The 21,962-nt window shown below is 39.4% G+C and overlaps 1 protein-coding gene across 6 annotated transcripts in view; it reads left to right on the forward strand.

Moving 5' to 3' along the window:
- Positions 1–21,962, forward strand: part of BEND6 (BEN domain containing 6) — a 49,287-nt gene that overhangs the window by 11,103 nt on the left and 16,222 nt on the right. The window contains exon 3 of one of the 6 annotated variants that reach the window (XR_010126720.1): positions 19,098–19,231. The exons of 4 other annotated variants lie outside the window; for them this stretch is intronic. Coding sequence is in view for 1 of the 2 variants with exons in the window: in XM_054492921.2 (XP_054348896.1) it covers positions 19,098–19,120 (23 nt within the window). In the remaining variant the exon portion in view is untranslated. Of the gene's footprint in view, positions 1–19,097; positions 21,741–21,962 lie in introns of those variants that run through there. One more of the 6 variants, XM_054492921.2, reaches the window with a different exon arrangement.

Here is a 21,962-nt window from a genome sequence, read left to right on the forward strand (position 1 = left end):
ACAAAAGATTATTAAGACAGAGCAAATATGTTAAGGTGCTGATGATGTACTTAGGTCACTCCTGTCTGCTAGGGAAATCTCTAGAAAATGGAGCTTATTGTGATTCTTCATGAAATCACTGGAATTAGAGTCCATATAGTACATTTTCATTTTTTTCTGTTGGGAAGAGTGTCTTGGGAAAATAATAAAAATAATAGCATTCCACTGGAAACACGTAAAGAAGAAAGATCATCACAAAATACTCCAGGGGCTGGAAAAAAAAATGAAAAAAGGAGAAAGACAGCATAAGCAAATTAAAAACTACTTGGCTTAATGCCTTTTTGTAGGATCCTATGTGATGTTCATGTGTTTATTTTTTCAAAAATTATGCTTTCCATTTGTAGTTAAGCAGTATACATTTTTTATACAGCTGAATATTTTATAATTAGGATACTATGTTGGCAGCACTTAGTTGTAAAACAGTAAATACACAGAACATTTTGAAAATAAGTCCTTCCAGTTGCTGTGTACAGAATGAGTACAAGTGGGACAAGAAAGTGAGGCAGAACCACCAGAAAGGCCATACAATTGTCCAGTCTCACATGGTAGCAACCTACCCTAGAACAATGGCTTATGAAAATAAAGAAAGAGGTTCACAGTGCATTTGGAGACAGAATAGTAATAAGAGACAGATAGAACACGGTGATGAATGAGGTTGAGAGTAATGATTCACATCCTTTCCTAAGAATATTTGTTAAATTAAAGGCTTCATACTTTTAAGTAGAAATAGCCACATGTAAGTAGAAAGATGTTATTCAATTGACAAGGCATTACCTCTTTATTTCTTCACTTCATTTTTTTATTTGTTTGCTTTATAGAGACAGGGTCTTGCTCTGTTGCCCAGGATGGAGTGCAGTGGTGAGATCATAGCTTACTGCAACCTCAAACTCCTAAGCCTAAGCAACCCTCCTGCCTTAGCCTCCTGAGTAGCTAGGACTTTTGGCATGCACTACCACACCCGACTAATTTTTTAAATTTTTCATAGAGATGGGGGTCGCACTGTGTTACCCAGGCTGGTTTCAAACTCCTGGCCTCAAGCCATCCTCCTGCTTTGGCCTCCCAAAGTGCTGGGATTACAAGTGTGAGCCACCGTAGCTGGCCTTATTTCTTCATTTTAAATATTATGTTTTTAAAACTGATGTTTTCTTTTGACTAGTTTTTTGTGATTTCCAAAGAATACGTAATTCCCGTTTTTATATAATCTCTTCCAGAATTTAGCATAGGATGAAAAGCTAGTTTATAAAATTAGCATGAATTGCTAATTAAAAGCATTAATCTTGTCCGGGTGCGGTGGCTCATGCCTGTAATTCCAGCACTTTGGGAGGCCGAGGCGGGTGGATCAAGAGGTCAGGAGATCAAGACCATTCTGGCTAACAACTGTGAAACCCCGTCTCTACTAAAAATAGAAAAAATTAGCCAGGCGTGGTGGCGGGCGCCTGTAGTCCCAGCTACTGGAAGGCTGAGGCAGGAGAATGGCATGAACCTGGGAGGCGGAGCTTGCAGTGAGCCGAGATCGCACCACTGCACTCCAGCCTGGGCGACAGAGCGAGACTCCATCTCAAAAAAAAAAAAAAGAAAAAAAAAAAGTGTTAATCTTGGAGCTATAGACCTTGGTGTGAAGCCCGACTTTGCTGTAAAACTTTGGCCATATTATTTCACTGTGCCCTTATCCCCCACTAAGGTTTCCTCATCCAAAAAGCAGAGGAAGGCAATATATGATTTCCTTGTTGCTATGAGAATTGAATGAGCTAATTAGTAGAAATGCTTTACCTAGTACCTGGCACAAAAGAAGAACTCAGTAATGGTAGTTATTATTGTTATTATACATTTTTATTGACACCTGACACATAATCCATCCCCAAAAAAACTGTAGGCTAAATTTCATTATAAATATAGAAGAGAAAATTTTAAATAAAGAGTGCCAATCAGCTTCAATAGCGTATAAAAATAATCACTTACTATGACCACTTTCTTCTCTCTCCCACGCTCCAAATTGCCATTTCATTTTCTTCTCTTTCTGCCAATTCCCAGTCTTCCTGATTCTCAGTTGATGGCTTTACTTCTTACTTCTCTGAAAGGTGGGAGGATATGAAGCCACTGCCATCTCCCTGCACCTGTGCTTCTGTGCCCCCTTTACTTCCTATTATTCATGAATAACCTATCCTTGTGAGTCTCAATCTCCTTCAGTGCACCAGATCCCATCCCCATTTTCGTAATCAGTATATTGCTCCAGAGATTCTGCCCTGTCTCCTGCAAGATCAAATTTTCCTTCTCTAATGAATCATTCCCATTAGTATCAAACATACTATTATTTCTCCCATTAAAAAGAAAAAACAAAAACCTCACTTTCAGACCATTTGCTTCTCTACCTTCTATTTTTCTCCTTCCTCTTATGGAAAAACTCCTCAAAAGTCTTGACTATACACACTCTATTCAGTTTCCTGCCTGTTATTCTTTCTGGATCCCACTCCAATTAGATCCTTTAATTTCATTGTAATTTCTCTTCTCATGATCATCAGTCATCTCCACGTATTAGCTAGCTACGGCTGCAGTGACAAAGTACCACAAACTAGGTGGCTTAAACCACAGAAATTTATTCTGTCACCTGTCTGGAGTTTGGAATTACAAAATCAAGGTGTCAGCAGGGCCATACTCCCCCTGCAGGTGCTAGGAATAATCTGTTCAGGTTTCTCTCCTAGCTTCTGATTGTTCCTTGGATAAGTCAGCATAACCCCAATCTTCACAGGATGTTCTCCTTGTGTGCTTCTCTCTCTGTGTCTAAACCTCTCCCTTTTTATAAGAACACCAGTCGCATTATATTAGGGCCCACCCTAATGACCTCACTTCAACTCGATTACATCTGTAAAAACCCTATGTCCAAATAAGGTCACATTCTGAGGTAATAGGGGTTAGTCGTCTGACACATCTTTTTGGGGGACACAGTTCAATCATGATATTCTGCATTGCTAACTGCAATAGTCATTTATCAATTGTCATCTTAAGTGCCCTGTTACCAGCATTTTGACACATTTGGACAACTCTCCATCCTTGAAAAAGGTCCTTTGCTGCTTTCCAGGATACCAAAATCACCAGCCTTCCTCCTATATTGGTGGTCTTTCCATCTTTTTCCATTTAGCTGATTCATTATCTCGTCCTCTAAATATTTTATGATTCCCCTGGCTCAGTACTGGGACTTTTTTCTTTTCTATCTGCATTCATTCTCTAGGTGACCATCTCCAACAATATGGTGTAAATATCCATCAATGAGGCTGGGCACAGTGACTCACACCTGTAATCCAGCTCTTTGGGAGGCCAAAGCGGGTGGATCACTTGAGACTGGGAGTTTGAGACCAACCTGGGCAATGTGACAAAACTCCATCTCTACTCAAAATACAAAAATTAGCCAGGCATGGTGTTGCACGGCTATGGTCCCAGCTACCCGGGAGGCTGAGGCACGAGAATTGCTTGAATCCGGGAGGTTGAGGTGGCAGTGAGCTGAGATTACACCACTGCACTCCAGCCTGAGCGACATAGCGAGACTCTGTCAAAAACAAACAAAAAAAGCAAAACAAACAAACAAAAAACACAAAAATCAATGAGCTATGATTGTCAGAGTTCTATTTCCTGCCTGGGCCTCTCTAACTCATTGTCTAACTGCATGCTTAACATGACTGACAGGCTAACATGTTTCAAACCACATTCCTCACCTCCTTCAACCTGTTTCTTTCTTCCTCATCTTAGCTAATGTTAACTTCATTGTTCAAGTCCCTTAAACCAGAAACTATGATGTTATCTTCATGTTATCTTCTATTTCTGTGTTTATTTTACACCCCACACTCAGTCCATTAGCAAATCCCACTAGCTTTGCCTTCAAAATATTTCTGAAACTCAATCCCTTTTACCACTCCTATTGCTGCTACTCTGGTCCTAGCCACCATTACCTCTCACCTATATAATTAAGGTGGCATTGTAACTTGCATCCCTACTTCTGTTCTTGTTCCTGTGAGGTCTATTCTCACAGCAGTGAGAATGATTCTGTTAAATGTTAATCATTTCCTGTCCTCCTGTGCTTAAAACTCTCCAGTGGATTCGTACCTCACTCAGTATAAAAACTAAAATCTTTTTATGATCTTTGGCTCCTTACGTGATCTGGCCACCTCCCCTTCACTTACTTCTCTTGCCTTCTTTTCTACTCTTCATCCTCTCCTTCTCTGTGATCCAGACACACTGGACCACTTACTTTCTCTCCGAAGACATCAGGCATGATCTTGTCTTTAGTGTCTTTGTGCTTTCCATCACCTCTGCCTAGAATGTTCTTCCTCCAGTTATCCATATGCCTTGAACCCCCATTTCTTTCAGATCTTCACTGCTAATTCATCTTTCCCGTGATCTTCCTCCCATCTAAAATTTCAACCTTTCATCTCCCAGTTTTTATTCTCCTCCCGTTTTGTTTTCTTTTTGGCACTTGCAACTCTGTGTAATCTATTATGTATTTAATATTGTCCATCTCCCCATCTCCCCACCACATACACACACACTAGAATTTAACCCTAGAAACGAAGTAGTAAAGTTGGCAATTGACTAGACTTCTGGCAACAGAAGTCAGGAACTGCCTACTGCCACTGCAGTGTTCATTTCTGCATTTATTCATTTTATTTATTTATTTTTTGAGACAGAGTCTCACTCTGTTGCCCAGACTGCAGTGCAGTGGCACGATCTCGGCTCACTGCAAGCTCCGCCTCCCAGGTTCACACCGTTCTCCTGCCTCAGCCTCCTGAGTAGCTGGGACTACAGGTGCCTGCCACCACGCCTGGCTAATTTTTTGTGTTTTTAGTAGAGATGAGGTTTCACGTATTAGCCAGGGTGGTCTTGATCTCCTGACCTCGTGATCCACCCACCTCAGCCTCCAAAAGTGCTGGGATTACAGGCATGAGCCACCGCGCCTGGCCCATTTATTCATTTAGTAAATATTTATAAAGTCCCTACTATGTGAAAGGGACTATTCTAAGTACCGAGAAAACTCAATGAACAAAACAGTCAAAGATTCCTGCTTTCACGGAGCGTGTGTGTGGGGGTAGGGGGGCAGCAAGAGGCATCTGGATGGTTAAAAAACATACAAAAGATAATTCAGTAAATTATATAATGTGTTGAATGGTGAAAGGTGCTATGGAAAAAATAGAGGCTGCAAAAAAAAGATTACGTTTTGAGGGAGAGGGAGTGGTTTACAACGTTAACGGCATGTTCATAGCAGGCCTTCTTGTAAAGCTGCAGTTGGGAACTAGGAAGATAACAGAAAGTTGAAATCTCTTGTATAATACTGTTAAGAAAGGGGTCTAAGGGAAGACTATATGCTGATTATTTACTTTGCAATAATGTGCCTAACTCTTTAAGAATCAGGGCTGTTTCTGTGTTTGTAAAGCCTGCTAACTAAGAAAAATGGCAGAATGAATATGCTATTCTAGACATTCAGGATGGCAAACGTGTGTGGGTGCTATGTGTGTGTGTGTTAAGCATTTAATACATATCTTGTGCACTACAACTGACCAGCGCAATAGGATGTGAAAGAAAATAAGAGATATATCTGTTGTATAGAAAGGTATTAAATTGTCAGTATTTATCATGTGTACACCTAGGAAAAACAAAGCATCAGCCAAAAACTTGACTCTTGTAAGTAATGAGATTTTAGTAAAGAATGAAAAATCAATGCTTTTAGATTCCAAAAAAATCAACTGAAAATGGATTAAGACCAGAAACTATCAAACTTCTAGAAGAAAACATTGGGAAATGCTTCATGACATTGGTCTGGGAAAGGATTTTTTTTAATAAGACCCCAAAAGCATAGGCAACAAAAGCAAAAAAAAAAGAAAAAAGAAAAAAAAAGACAAATAGAATCACATCAAACCAAAAAGCTTCTACACAACAAAGGAAACAATCAACAGAGTGAAGAGACAACCTCTGAAATGGAGAAAATATTTGCAAACTCTGCATCTGACATGGGGTTAATATCCAGAAAATATAGGGAACTCAAACAACCCAATAACAAAAAATCAAATAATTCTGTTTAAAAATGGGCGAGAAAATTGCTGGGTTCATCAGCCCACTCTGCTCAAGCCATGGTGCAGCAGTTTCCTCTCTGCTTCACTCACAGGACCCAGGCGGTGTCCAGGCATTAGGAGCACCCCCTCACCTGGTTCAGCAGCCTGAGTTGCTCGCCACCCTTCTTGGGCATAAATCTTGGTGCAGTGGGACTCTCTCCACTCCATGCCCAGGCAGATCTCCAGGTATTCAGAGCACTTGCTCATGTGGATCAGGAGCTTGATTCACCCCCCGCTTTCTGTACAGAGATTCATGGAGATTCTGTACAGTGATGGCATGGAGGCCATCTCTGCTTCATGCCCAGGCAGATCTCCAGGCATTTGGAGCACTTGCTCAGCTGGTTCAGCAGCCTGAGCTGCCCCACCCTTCTTGTGCAGAGAACCAGGTGCGGGGGGATCCTCACTGCTCCACATTCAAGCAGATCTCCAAGCATCTATTGCACTCACTCTCCTGGATTAGTTTAGGCCGTGTTCCTCATGCCTGTGCAAAGAGCTTGGGACCAAGGAGATTTCCCAGCTCCACATCTAGGCACACCTCTGGGCGCTTGGTGGCCACCCACTGGATTCCCCCTCAGTGCTGATGCTTGTGCCTGCTATCAGGGGACCTGTAGGTGGACCTGTCCATCCAGCCGTGCCCATTTTGGTCTCTCCTTCCCCTGCGGCTAAGCAGAGAGCACAGACCACTGTGTACTCCACCAATCAGCCCATTGACTGAGACCACAGAGAACTTCTCTCAGTAAAACAACGATCAAGTCTATACCCAGCCACTTTGGTTGCAGCCAGCTCTTACCTATAAGTGCCAGGTACTAGCCTGTAAGTCAAACTGCATGGCCCAGTATAAAACCTGCCAACAGAAGTGCATAGACCTATAGAAATGAAGCCAAAAGACCCTACCCAGTATTCACTATAGCCACACTCCCTAGGGAGGGAGAAAAGGGAAAGAAAAAAAAAAAGAAAAAAATCATACCCACATGAAAAAGAAAAAGAAATCCAGAGAACACCTGTTACATCCTATACAAAATGAACATCACCAAGACATATAGTCACCAGACCCTCCAGGGTCAATGCTAAAGAAAAAATATATATATATATTTTTTGGAGACAGGGTCTCAGGGTCTTGCTCTGTTGCCCAGGTTGGAGTGTAGTGATGCCATCACTGCTCACTGCAACCTCTACCTCCCAAGCTTAGGTGATCCTTCCACCTCACTCTCCCAAGTAACTGAGACTACAGGCATGCACCACAATGCCTGGCCAATTTTTCTATTTTTTGAAGAGATGGTGTTTTGCCATGTTGTCCAGGCTGATCTTGAACTCCTGGGCTCAAGTGATCCACTACCTTGGGCTCTCAAAGTGCTGGGATTACAGGCATGAGCCACTGAACCTGGCAAGAAAAAAATCTTAAAAGCCACTAGAGAAAAATGTCAGATCACATTCAAAGGGAACCCCATCAGGTGAATGGTGGACTTCTCAACAGAAAACTTGCAAGGCAGGAGAGGTTAGGGGCCTATTTTCAGCATTCTTAAAAACAAGAAATTCCAACCAAGAAGTACATATCCTGAGAAACTAAGCTTCATCCGTGAAGGAGAAACAAAATATTTTCCAGATAAGCAAGTGCTAAGAGAATGAGTTAATACTAGACCAGCCTTACAAGAGATTCTTAAGGGAGTTCTAAACATGTAAACAAAATAATGATACCTACTACCACAAAAACACACTTAAGTACATTGCCCACAGATACTGTAAAATAGCCACATGATAAAAACTACAAAGCAGGCAGTTAACAACTTTACAATAGGATCAAAACTTCACATATCAGTATTAACTTTGAATGTTAATAGTCTAAATGCCCCACTTAAAAGGCACAGAGTGGCATGTTGGATTAAAAAAAACAAGTAGACCTCATATGTAATGACACCCATAGGCTCAAAGTAAAGGGCTAGAGAAGTATCACAAATCAAAAATAAAGAAGAGCAGGAGTCGTGATTCTTATATCAGATAAAACAGACTTTAAGACAACAATAGAAAAAGAAAGGGCAAAGTGGAGCATTACATATTGATAAAAGGTTCAATTAAATAAGAAGACTTAACTATCCTAAATATATATGCACCCAACATTGGAGCACACAGATAAATAAAACAAATACTTCTAGACCTATAAGAAGACTTAGACAGCCATACAATAATAGTGGGGGACTTGAGAACACCCCACTGACAACATTAGGCAGATCATCCATGCAGAAAACTAACACAGGAATTCTGGAATTAAATTGGACCTAAGAGACATCTACAGAATATTCCACCCATCAACCACAGAATATACATTCTTCTCATCTGCTCATGGAAAATATTGCAAGATTGAACACATGCTTGGCCACAGAGCAAGTCTCAATAAATTGAAAAAAATTGAAATTATATGAACCATACTCTCGGACCACAGTGGAATAAAACTAGTAATCAATATCAAGAAGGTCTCTCAAAACCACACAATTACATGAAAATTAAACAACTTGCTCCTGAATGACTTTGGGTAAACAATGAAATTAAGGCAGAAGTTTTAAAACTTCTTTGAAATTAATGAAAATAGAAATACAACATACCAAAATTTCTGGGATACAGCAAAGCTAGTGTTAAGAGAAAAGTTTATAGTACTAAACATTTACCTCAAAAAGTTAGAAATACCTCAATGATCTAACATTATACCTAGAGAAACTAGAAAATCAAGAAAAACAAACCCCAAAGCTAGCAGAAGAAAAGAAATCACTAAAATCAAAGAACTAAAAAAATTGAGACCCAAAAATCCATACAAAGAATCAATGAAACTTAAAGTTTGTTCTTTGAAAGGATAAACAAGATTGACAGACTGCTAGAAAAATTAACAAAGAAAAAACAGAGAAAATCCAAACAAACACAATCAGAAACAACAAATGTTACATTACAACTGACGCCACAGAAATACAAAAGATCCTCAGAGACTATTATGAACACCTCTACACATACAAACTAGAAAAGCTAGAGGAAATGGATGCATTCTTAGAAACACACACTCTCCTAAGGTTGAACCAGAAAGAAATTGAAGCCCTAAACAGACTAATATCGAGTTCTAAAATTGGACCAATAATAAAAAATCTGCTGGGCACAGTGGCTCATGCCTGTAATCACACCACTTTGAAAGGCCAAGGCAGGAGGATTGCTTGATCTCAGAGTTCAAGATAAGCTGGGGCAACAACACAAGACTTTATCTCTATTAAAAATAAAAATAATTAGCCAAGTGTCGTGACACATGCCAGTAGTCCCAGCTACTTAGGAGTCTGAAGCAGGAGGATTGCTTGAGCCCGAGAGATGGAGGCTGCAATGTGCTGTGATTGCACCACTGCACTATAGCCTGGGTGACAGAGTGAGACCCTGTCTCAAAAACCAACAGCAACAACAACAACAACAAAAACTACCAATCAAAAAAAACCCAGACCAGATGGATTCATAGCCAAATTCTATCAGACATGCAAAGAGCTGCTACCAGTTCTACTGAAACTATTCCAAAAAATTGAGGAGGGAAGGACTTCTCTCCAGCTCATTCCACAAAGCCAGCATCACTCTGATACCAAAACTTTGCAAAGACACAATGAAAAAAGAAAACTACAGGACAATATCCCTGATGAACATAGATGCAAAAATCCTCAACAAAATACTAGCAATTCAAATCAAACAGCGCATCAAGAAGTTAATTCACCACTATCAAATAGGCATCATTCCTGGAATATAAGGTTGGTTCAACATACACAAATCAATAAATATGATTTACCACATAAACAAAATTAAAAACAAAAACCTCATGATCATCTCAATCGATGTGGAAAAAGCTTTAAATAAAATCCAACATCCTTTCTTGATAAAAACCCTCAAGAAAATAGGCATCAAAGGAACACACCTAAAAATAATGAGCCACCTATGACAAACCCACAGCCAACATAATACTGAGCAGGTAAAACCAGAAGCATTGCTCTTGAGAACTGGAACAAGACAAGGATGACCACTGTCATCACTCCTATTCAACCTAGTACTAGAATTGGTAGCCAGAGCAATGAAGCAAGAGAAAGAAATAAAAGGCATCCAAATAGGAAAAGAAGTCAAGCTATCTCTCTTTGCTGACAATATGAGTCTATACTAGAAAACCTTGAAGATTCTGCCAGACATCTCCTCGAAATCATAACGACTCTAGTAAAGTTTCAGGATACAAAATAAATGTAGGCCAGACGTTCTTCACCATGGGTCCCTAAGGTTTCCTGCTTCAACAGTGCTTGGAGAGAACCCAGCTCTCGTCCCCTCACCCCAGCTGGCTGCCCATAGCCAGCCCTCCGCTGCTTCCTCACCATGCCCTGGGACTGTCCCAGTGCCTCTGCCGCTCCAGCTCCGCGTAGCCACTGCCACCGCCATGACTACCACGTCCCCCTAAGAGGTGCGCCAGAACTACCACCAGGACTCAGAGGCCGACATCAACCTCCAGATCAACCTGGAGCTCTACACCTCCTACTCGGGCTCAATGCAATGGAGTAGGCATTACATTTGGAAAAAAAAATGTGAATCAGTCACTACTGGAACTGCACAAACTGGCCACTGACAAAAATGACCCCAATTTGTGTGACTTCATTGAGACACATCACCTGAATGAGCAGGTGAAATCCATCAAAGAATTGGGTGACCAATTAAGATTGCCTGAGCTCAGGACTTGAGACCAGCCTGGGCAACAAGGAAATACAAAGAAATTAGCCAGACATGGTGGCATGTGCCTGTAGTCCCAGCTACTCAGGAGGATGAGGCAAGAGAATTGCTTGAACCCAGGTGGCGGAGGTTGGCAGTGAGCTGACATCATGCCACTGCACTCTAGCCTGGGCAACAGAGCAAGACTCTATCTCTATTAAAAAAAAAAGAAAGACACAGAACTGGCCAAGAAGTATATTTTAAAGTGCTCAACATCACCAATCATTAGGGAAATGCAAATGAAAACCATAGTAAGATATCACCTTACCCCAGTTAGAATGACTGTTACTAAAAAGACAAAAAATAACAAATGCTGGCAAGGGTGTGGAGAAAGGGGAACTCATATGCTTGATGGGAATATAAATTAGTACAGCCATTATGGACAACAGTATGTCCATAAATATACTGACAACGGTATATTTAGTATTTTTAAATATTAAATACAGGGCTAGGTATGGTGGCTTATGACTGTAATCCCAGCACTTTAGGAGGCCAAGGCAGGGGGTTGTCTGAGCTCAGGACTTGAGACCAGCCTGGGCAACAAGGTGAGACCTCATCTCCATTATAAATAATTTAAAAATTAGCCGGACACGGTGGCTCTTTCTTATCGTCCTCAGCTACTCGAGAGGCTAAGGCAGGAGGATTGCTGGAGTCTGGGAGGTTGAGGCTGCAGTGAGCTATGATCATGCCACTGCACTCCAGCCTGGGTGACAGAGCAAGACTTTCTCTCAAAAAAAAAAAATTTAAATAGCACTGCCATATGATCTAGCAAACTCACTACTGGGAATTTATGCAAGGTGAAGGAAATCATTATGTGTAAGAGATATCTGCACCCCCATGTTTGATGCAGCACTTTTCACAATAGCTAAGATGTAGAATCCAAGTGTCCATCAGTGGATGAATGGATGGAGAAAACATGGTATATATACATAGTGGGATACTATTCAGCCATAAGAAAGAATGAAATCCTGACATTTGCAGCAACATGGATGAACCTCAAAGACATTATGTTAAGCGAAATAAGCCAACCACAGAAAGACGAATACTGCGTGATCTCACTTATATATGGAATCTAAAAAGGTTGATCCAGAAATAGTAGAATAGTGGTTACCAGAGGCTAGGAGCAGTAAGGGAGAGGGAGATAGGGAGAGGTTGGTCAACAGGTACAAAATTACAATTAGTTAGGAGAAATAATTAGTAAAATCCATAAAACCACAAGAACCAAGAAAACTCAAGAGAAGACCACACCAGATAAAAGATGCCAGTGAAATTTTAGAAGCTGAAAAGCAGATGGATGAGTGGTGACTGACTTAAAAATCTGAAAAAAGCTGGACACTCAGTATCTGTGATGGATGGAGGTAGGCAGAAGACAGGGAGAGAAGTTAAAAAGAAATAGGCTAAATCACATCAAGAGCAAAAGCTTTCAGGAATTGAACTTGTGAAAGGAATTACGGTAGTACTGGTAGTGTGAAAACTGGAAAACTCTTTGAAAAACCTATAGGAAGACATTTTCAGGCCAGGCACAATGGCTCAATCTTGTGATCCTGGCACTTTGGGAGGCCAAGGAGGGAGGTTTGCTTGAGGCCAGGAGTTTGAGACCAGCCTGGGCAATATAGTGAGACTCTTGTCTCTACAGAAAGTAAAAACTGTAGAGAATCGGTCTTTATAGTTCTTGGAAGGCTGAGGTGGGAGGATTGCCTGAGCCCAGGAGGTCGAGGCTGCAGTGAGCCATGATTACACCACTGCACTCCAGCCTAGGTGACAGAGTGAGACCATATCTCAAAAAAAAAAAAAAAAAGACTCTTTCAGTCCACAAATTCACAAATACGTTCTTCCAATATATCCTGCAATTGTCACTCCTTCATCACAGCAGAAGCCAGAGGTTTCTTCTTAGGAGAGGTTGAATCAAAGCTATGCACTCAGGGACACTAGAAACAGCTGAGGGAAGGGGTGTGATTATTTGAGAAAATTCCATAACATGGAAAACAGAAATCAAAACAAACAAACAGAAAAAAAAAAAAAACTCAGAAGAAACAGAGATAAGTCAGGGAGGAGAAGAAAACTCCACTGAGAAAAGATACTGCATTCATGAAAAAAAGAATGGGGTAGTTTTAAAAAGAAATATTCAGCTGGACGCGGTGGCTCACACCAGTCATCTCAACACTTTGGGAGGCCAAGGCGGGGAGATCACTTGAGGTCAGGAGTTTGAGACAAGCCTGGCCAACATGGTGAAACCCCATCTCTACTAAAAACACAAAAATTAGCCAGACATGGTGGAGCGTGCCTGTAGTCCCAGCTACTTGGGAGGCTGAGGCAGGAGAATCGCTTGAGCCTGGGAGGCAGAGGTTGCAATGAGCTGAGATTGTGCCACTGCACTCTAGCCTGGGTGACAGAGTGAGACTCTGTCTAAAAAATAAATAAATAAATAAATAAAAATTAATACAATAAATTTCTAGAACTGAAGGACACAAATTTCTAGATTGAAAGATACCATTAAAATGCAGATAAATTTATTTGCTAAGTGTTTAAAACTTTTATTTTTTTAATTTTTTTATTATTATATTTTAAGTTCTAGGGTACATGTGCACAACGTGCAGGTTTGTTACATATGTATACATGTGCCATTTTGGTGTGCTGCACCCATTGTTGTAGAGGTTCCATAGCGCAGTGGTTATAACGTCTGCTTCAAATTTACAAGAAAAGATCAAACAACCCTATCGAAAAGTGGGCAAAGGATATGAACAGACACTTCTCAAAAGAAGACATTTATGCTGCCAAAAGACACATGAAAAAATGCTCATCATCACTGGCCATCAGAGAAATGCAAATCAAAACCACAATGAGATACCATCTCACACCAGTTAGAGTGGCAATCATTAAAAAGTCAGGGAACAACACTTGCTGGAGAGGATCTGGAGAAATAGGAACACTTTTACACTGTTGGTGGGACTGTAAACTCGTTCAACCATTGTGGAAGTCAGTGTGGCAATTCCTCAAGGATCTAGAACTAGAAATACCATTTGACCCAGCCATCCCATTACTGGGTATATACCTAAAGGATTATAAATCATGCTACTATAAAGACACATGCACACATATGTTTATTGCGGCACTATTCACAATAGCAAAGACTTGGAGCCAACCCAAACGTCCATCAGTGATAGACTGGATTAAGAAAATGTGGCACATATACACCATGGAATACTATGCAGCCATAAAAAAATGATGAGTTCATGTCCTTTGTAGGGACATGGATGAAGCTGGAAACCATCATTCTGAGCAAACTATCGCAAGGACAGAAAACCAAACACCGCATGTTCTCACTCATAGGTGGGAAATGAACAATGAGAACACTTGGACACAAGGCGGGGAACATCACATACCGGGGCCTGTCGTGAGGTGGAGGGAGCGGGGAGGGATAGCATTAGGAGAAATACCTAATGTAAAACTTTTAAATGGATTTTATTGTATATATTTAAGGTATACTATACAGTGTGTTTTGAAATACATATAGATAGTGGAATGGTTACCATAGTCAAGCAAATTAATGTATCCATCATCTCACATAGTTACTTACTTTTTTCTTTCTCTTTTTGAGGCAAGAGCTTAGCATGAAAGCAACCAGTTGAGACAGGAAAACAATGTAAATACCTTACTTTCAGATAAACATTGCCTTGTTTTCCCACAATAAATTAAATTTTCTTTTTTTTTTTTTTTTGAGATGGAATTTCGCTGTTGTTGCTCAGGCTGGAGTGCAATGGCATGATCTCAGCTCACTGCAACCTCCACCTCCTGGGTTCAAGCGATTCTCCTGCCTCAGCCTCCCGAGTAGCTGGGATTACAGGTGCCTGCCACCATGGCTGGCTAATTTTTTGTATTTTTAGTAGAGACAGGGTTTCACTGTGTTGACCAGGCTGGTCTCAAACTCCTGACCTCAGGTGATCCACCCGCCTTGGCCTCCCAAAGTGCTGGGATTACAGGCGTGAGCCACCGCATCTGGCCAAATTAAACTTTTTATTATAAATAGTTATTAGATACTATAAATATTAGTGATAATTAGGTATAGTGGATCTGCCTTTATATCTAAATGTGTCAGATATACTGTCAAAAGTTTCTTTTTTTTTTTAAAAGATACTGCCAAAAGCCCAGGAGAATGAATGAAAAATGACTTCTCCAAGGCATAACATTGTGAAATTTCAGAACCGCAGAAGCAGAGGAAAGATCCAATAGCTTTCAGGAAAACAAACATGCCACATGATAAGGATTAGGATCAGAATGGCATGAGACTTTTCACCAGCAATGCTCAAAGCTCCAAGATAATTAGCAATCCCTCCAATTGTGGAGGGAAATGATTTAAACCTAGAATTCTATACCCAGTGAAATTATCAATCAAGTGTAAGGGTAGAATAATAGTATTTCACCCTTACAAAGTCTCAAAAATGTTCTTCCCATGCTTTCTTTTTCAAAAGTGAATGGAGGATGTGCTCCTCCAAAATGAGAAAATAAACCTTTAAAGAGAAAGACATAGCACCTAGAAAACAGGTGATCCATTTCAGCAGAGAGACAAGGGGGATCCATGAAATGATAGTGAAGGGAAGCCCCAGAATGACAAGTATACAGTACTTGGGAGAAGCTAGTCCAAGTATGGAGGGTGCTGGGAGAGAGATCTTTAAGAAAAATATGAAATTGACAGATGACATGCTATATCAAAACATACTGAAAATAGATTTTATACCTCTGGCAGGAAGTTTAGAGATATGTTATTGAAAGAAAGTTTAAAAAAAGTAATAAACAAATTTTTAAAATGATACAATTATTAACTCCAAGAAAAATACCATGTTTTAAAGGAAAGGAATTGTGAATAATATTTACATCCCTATAATAATATAAGCACAATATTTCTTGAACTAGCAATTCTGTTACAATATAGTGGGATGGTGGAAAAGGAGAAAAGTGTGTATATGTTTACATGTGAGCTCTATGTGTGTTTCTGAGTGATTGCAGAAGGAGCTGAAAGAGAGCTACATTGTCAGATTATATAGCTGAAAGTCAATAATTATCTGAATATGAAAAGAATTAAGAAGTAATTGTATATTGTACATTATTGTTTAAAACAGTAAGATAAATACCAGAAGAAACAGGTAAATGAATTGGAAGTGGAGGCTTCTAGGATAGGTAATCAGGGGTGGCAAGAAATAGGACAGAGGACTGCTGTTTTTCATTATAAGCCTTATCTTTTTTGTCATAAAATAATAAATCACTGGCTCATAATAGGTGTCCAATATCTAGTAGCTACCAATTTTAAAAAATCAGTAATTTCTTTATGCATCAGAAATCACCGCTATATTCCTGAAAGAAAAAAATTCATTCACATTAATTACAATTATAAAATATCTACTAATTCCCCTAACAAAAAATGTGTACTCTCTGTGAAGAAAATATAAAACTCAACTGAGAAATTTACAAACCTAAATAAATAGAAAGACTTGTGGCCAGGCACAGTGGTTCACGGCTGTAATCCCAGCACTTTGGGAGGCCGAGGTGGGTGGACCACCTGAGGTCAAGAGTTGGAGACCAGGCTGGCCAACATGGTGAAACTCCATCTCTACTAAAAATACAAAAAAAATTAGCCAGACATGGTGGCAGGTGTCTGTAATCCCAGCTGCTTGGGAGGCTGAGGCGGGAGAATTGCTTGAACCCGGGAGGCGGAGGTTGCAGTGAGCCCAGATCGCCCCACTGCACTCCACCCTGGGCGACAGAGCGAGACTCCATTAAAAAAAAAAAAAACAAAGACTTGTTACACTTACAAATGGGAAGAGAAGAGGCCAATTCATCCCCAAAATAATCAGTAATTTGAATGTAATCCCAATTAAAATACCAATGGTCCTTTTGTTTTTGCTTTTTTAATAAGTTGACAAAAAATATTCTAAAATTAACCTGAAAGAATAAACAGGCAAGATAATTAAGAACATTCTGAAAAAGAAGAATATGAGTGCCAAACCTGTCAATATTTAATCATATCAAGTTCCAATAATTTAAAGTGCCTGGCTAATGCAAGAATCAACAGATCAACGGAACAGAATGCATATCCTCCAAACAGAACCTAATATATGGTTAAGAAACTATCCTAAAAGCAGTGTGGCATAGGAGTGAAGAGGTAAAAATATGAGGAAACAAACCACCTGAGTTCAAGCCCTGCTCTGCCACCTAGTATCTGTGTAACCTTGCGCAATTGTTTAACCACTCTGTGCGTCCATTTTTCATCTCTAAAATGGAAATAATAAATGTACTCATCTGAGTGACAGGTAAAGCATTCAGAACAGAGCCTGGCACATAGCAAGTATTTGCTGTTACAATGTTTGCTATCACAAGTCAACACGGCCAGCTTTGTAGATGTGTGACGTGCAGTTACACAAGGCCCTGCTCTTAGAAGGGCCCACATACTGATTAAAGGCTCTGCTGTCACCATCTTAAAATTCTTTAGATGTTTTGAACAATGAGTCCTGAATTTTTAGTTTGTATTGGACCCTGCAAACTATGTAGTCGTGTAGCAAGTCCTGCAAGTCAGTCAGGAAAAGGATGAATTACTCAACAACGTGTTGGTAAAATTGATATTCCAAGCTACCTTCTCATTTCACACTAGGTGGCTCACTAAGAACATAACTATACAGTCTAAATTAAAACTCCATGTTCTGATTTTGAATGGGAAGTACTGGTTTGAACACATAATAAATTTTGTCTTTAAAAAGTTATAGTTTACCCAAAGCAATGTACAGATTAAATGCAATTCCTATCAAAATACCAATGACATTTTTCACAGAAATAGAAAAAACATTTTTTATAATTTGTATGGATTCATGAAAGACCCTGAATAGCCAAAGCAATTCTGAGCAAAAAGAACAAAGCAGATGTATCACTCGAATATACTACAAAGCTGTAATAGCCAAAGCTGCATGGTATTGGCTTAAAAACAGACACATTAGACCAATAGGACAGAATAGAGAACTCAGAAACTAATCCACATACCGATAATCAATTGATTTTTGACAAAGACACCAAGAACATTCACTGGGGAAATAATAGTCTCTTTAATAAATGGTGCTGGAGCCAGGCACGGTGGCTTACACGTGTAATCCTAACACTTTGGGAGGCTGAGGTGGGAAAATCACTTGAGCCTAGGAGTTCGAGACCACCCTGGGCAACACAGGGAGACTCATCTCTACAAAAACTGTTAAAATGAGCCTGGTGTGGTGGCACGCACCTGTGGTCTCAACTACTCAGGAGGCTGGGTGGGAGGATTGCTTGAGTCCAGGAAGTTGAGGCTCCAGTGAGCTGTGATCACACCACTGCACTCCAGCCTAGAAGATGGAGTGAGACCATGTCTCAAATTAAAAAAAAAATCGTGCTGGGAAAACTGGATAATTATTTGCAGAAAGAAACTAGACCCCCACCTCTCGTCCTATGCAAAAATCAATTTGAAATGAATCAAAGACCTAAATTTAAGACCCCAAACAATGAAACTACTAGAAGAAAACATAGGGGAAACACTCCAGGACATTGGTCTGGAAAAGATTTTGTGAATAGGACCTTAAAAGCACAGGCAACAAAAGCAAAAATAAACAAACAATCTGATTTAAAAATAGCCAAGACTAGAGGAACACTTGAGGCAAGGAGTATGAGACCAGCATGGGCAACATAGCAAGACTCTATCTCTACAAAAAACAAATTTTTTTTTTTAATGAGCTGGGTATGGTGTCTTATGCCTGTAATCCCAGCTACTCAGGAGGCTGAGGTGGGAAGATAGCTTGGGTCCAGGAGTTTGGGAAGTTTACAGTGCGCTGTGATCATTCCACTTTGTTCCCGGAACCAAGCTGGGTCCAGCTGTGTTTTCTGGAGGCCCAATAACAGGAAGCAGACAAACTAGGAAAGAAGGGAATTTGCTGCTATAACCGGATACAAGGAGAAGGCCAGAGATAATTCCACCAGACCAACTCAAAGTGTTGCCATTTTCTTAGTGCTTGTATAGGTTGGGGTTATGTGCCTCTGTGCAGTATAGCATTGGCCTAAGTCTACTGGTAACTAATTTTGTTTCAACTAGAAGGTCAGAGACAAAAATGCTTGCTAAGTCTGATTAAAAGGGCCCCAGTACCTTGAAGGCCTTTCTACTGTGGTACCGGAGTGATTATTTCTATCTTATCTCCTTTACAGCTTGGTCCAGAGAGCTGCCTTAGACTCTCCAATGAATGTGTTCAAACAGCTGCCTCTGTTACCTTCACTCATCTCAGATACGGGTCCTGGCGCTAGGAATCAAAGACTGTCTCTATTATTTTGGCTTGCTCCAGGTTGGGGAGAAGCCCATGCAAGGCTACTACTGATCATGTTTCATTTCTAGCTTTGATGTCTGGGCACTGATTTCCCTAGGTTTAACTATTTGCTCAATGTCAAGGCAGTGCTGTGGAAATCTGTCTGTGTAACTGGAGTGCTATGCAGACCTGTCTGTGTGAGTGTCATGCAGGCCTGTCTGTGTGATTGTCAGGGAGAATTGGTCTGCCACAACTTCACTCCAGCCTGGGTGACAGATACAGACACCATCTCTTAAAAAAAGAAAAAAGAAAAAAAAATAGGCAAATGATCTGAACAGATATTTCTCAATAAGACATACAAATGGCCAACAGGTATATGAAAAAAATGCTCAACATCACTGATCACCAGGGAAATGCATATCAAAACCACAGTGAGGTAGCATCTCACCCCAGGAAGTATGGCTATTATCAAAAAGACAAAAACAAAACAAATTCTGGGGAAGATGTGGAGAAAAGCGAACTCTAATACACTGTGGGTATGAATGTAAACCAGTGCAGCCACTGTGGAGACAGCATTGTTCACAATAGATAACATAGGGAATCAACTTAAGTGTCCAACAACAGATGAATAGATAAAGAAAATGTGGCATATATACACAATGGAATATGATTCATCCGTAAAACAGAAATGAAATCCTGTCATTTTTGGCAACAGGGATGATCATTATGTTAAGTGAAATAAGCCAGGAATAGAAAGTTAAACACTGCATGTTCTCATTTGTATATGGAAGCTAAAAAGAAAAAGATTAATCTTGTAAAAGTAAAAAGTAGAACAGAGGATACGAGAGGCTGGAAAGGGTAGGGGGAAGGGAAAGGTAGGGAGAGATTTATTAAAGGATACAAAATTACAGCTAGATAGGAAGAATAAGTTCTAATGTTCAATACCCTGTGGGATTACTATAGTTAGCAATAGTATATATTTTCAAGTAGCTAGAAGGAGGATTTTGAATGTTCCCAACATAAAAAAATGATAAATGTTTGCAGTAATAGATATGCTAATTACCCTGATCTGATCTTTGTATATTATATGTATCAAAACATCATTATTTGCCCTATGAATATGTATAATTAAAATATTAAATAAAATCAAATTTTAAAAAAGTATTTTCTAATATGGTTCCCTGAGTAGTCCTAGAAACAGGAACTCAATAGCCAAGAGCACTCCTAGCAATTAGATGTGCCCTTGTAATATCATTAACCATTAAAGGGAACGATGACTCTTTGGATAAATGGCTGATTCCACATCTTGCATACGAAATATACAAAATGAGACTTGTGAAGAAGCTTGAGCAGGAAATATGCAGGAACATCTTGTCATGTCAGAAAGCAAGGAAGTTAGACCATGCAGATGTGTCAACTAGAAGAGCTTCCCACAAGCCAAAGATGAGACAGTTTGAGCATCAATAAGAATGACAACCACAATAGATAGACACGTATTGTATTAATATATGTTTAATGCATGAGTTCACAGTGGTATTCAAAAAAGAGAAAAATGTAATGGTCATCTGAAAACAACCAACTCGTAATTTTGAAAATTGGCAGATACAAATCAAAATCAAGCATGTATCCTGCCATTACTATATGAAATGAACTTCTGGGTAACCAAACAGTTGATAAGAGGAACTTTCCCTTTGTAGAACTCCAGCTAATAAATGAAGAAGAAAATAATTAGAATATCACTATTTTGCAAGCCATTGTGACATAATGAATCTATGCAGTGATCATCTGTAGCTGCTAAGATCACAAAAAAGCTAACCAGGCATTAAATACCACCTGATGGAAGTTAAAACACTACCTGAATCCGATCAGCCCTTCAGATCTAACTACCAATCTACATCAAATACAGGGAACAAGAGAATATGTCAAATACCAACTAAAGGTGTAATCACAGCAAAATCCGACTGTAGGAAATTCTCCAGGACAAATGACCCAGTTTCTGCAATTAATAAGTTGCAAGGGAAAAAACTAGGAAGGGAGAGGAAACCTATAGTTTATATGGAAGAGACAGCAATCAGTTGTAATGTATAGTCCTTACTGGATCTTGATTCGAACAAACTTAAAAAATAAGACCATCAGAGAAATTTGAACATTGACTAAGGTTTTTTTAATGATATTAAAAAACTATTGTTAACTATTTCTGGCTGCAGTAGTGGTGTTAACAGTTATAATTTTAAATACACCTTTTAGAGATGCCTATAGAAATATTTATAGATAAAAATGAGATGATGCCTGTGCTTTGCATCAAATAATTTGGGGGAGAAAGGGGATCAGGGTGTAAATGGATTGAGACTTGCCATGAATTGAAATGGGAGAATTTGCTATTTTTGTTTCTGTTTAAAATTTTCCATTAAAAGTTTAAAAAATATATCCAGGAAAACAGCCTACTTATGAAAAGATATTTAAACTCTACAAAATTGTTGGTGAATATTTAACTGATCTGAGTGATGAATGACTAAGTATAAAATAAATGGATAATATACTAAGAAAAGACTGCTACTTTCAACTAAAATGAAAATTTAAATTGTGTGTGTTTAAAATGTTATAAAATTAAAAGATAAACACTTTGAGAAAAATATTTGCAACTCAAGAAAAATAAAAGGTTAAAATGCTTAACATATAAGGGAGTTAATAATAAAGCCAAAACGTTCTGCTTATAATGTGCTAGGCACTCTTGTAACCACTTTACAAAAACCATTTAAGTTCTTATAAA

The sequence above is a fragment of the Pongo pygmaeus genome, chromosome 5, assembly GCF_028885625.2.
Source record: "Pongo pygmaeus isolate AG05252 chromosome 5, NHGRI_mPonPyg2-v2.0_pri, whole genome shotgun sequence".
Classification (NCBI taxonomy): Eukaryota; Metazoa; Chordata; class Mammalia; order Primates; family Hominidae; genus Pongo; species Pongo pygmaeus.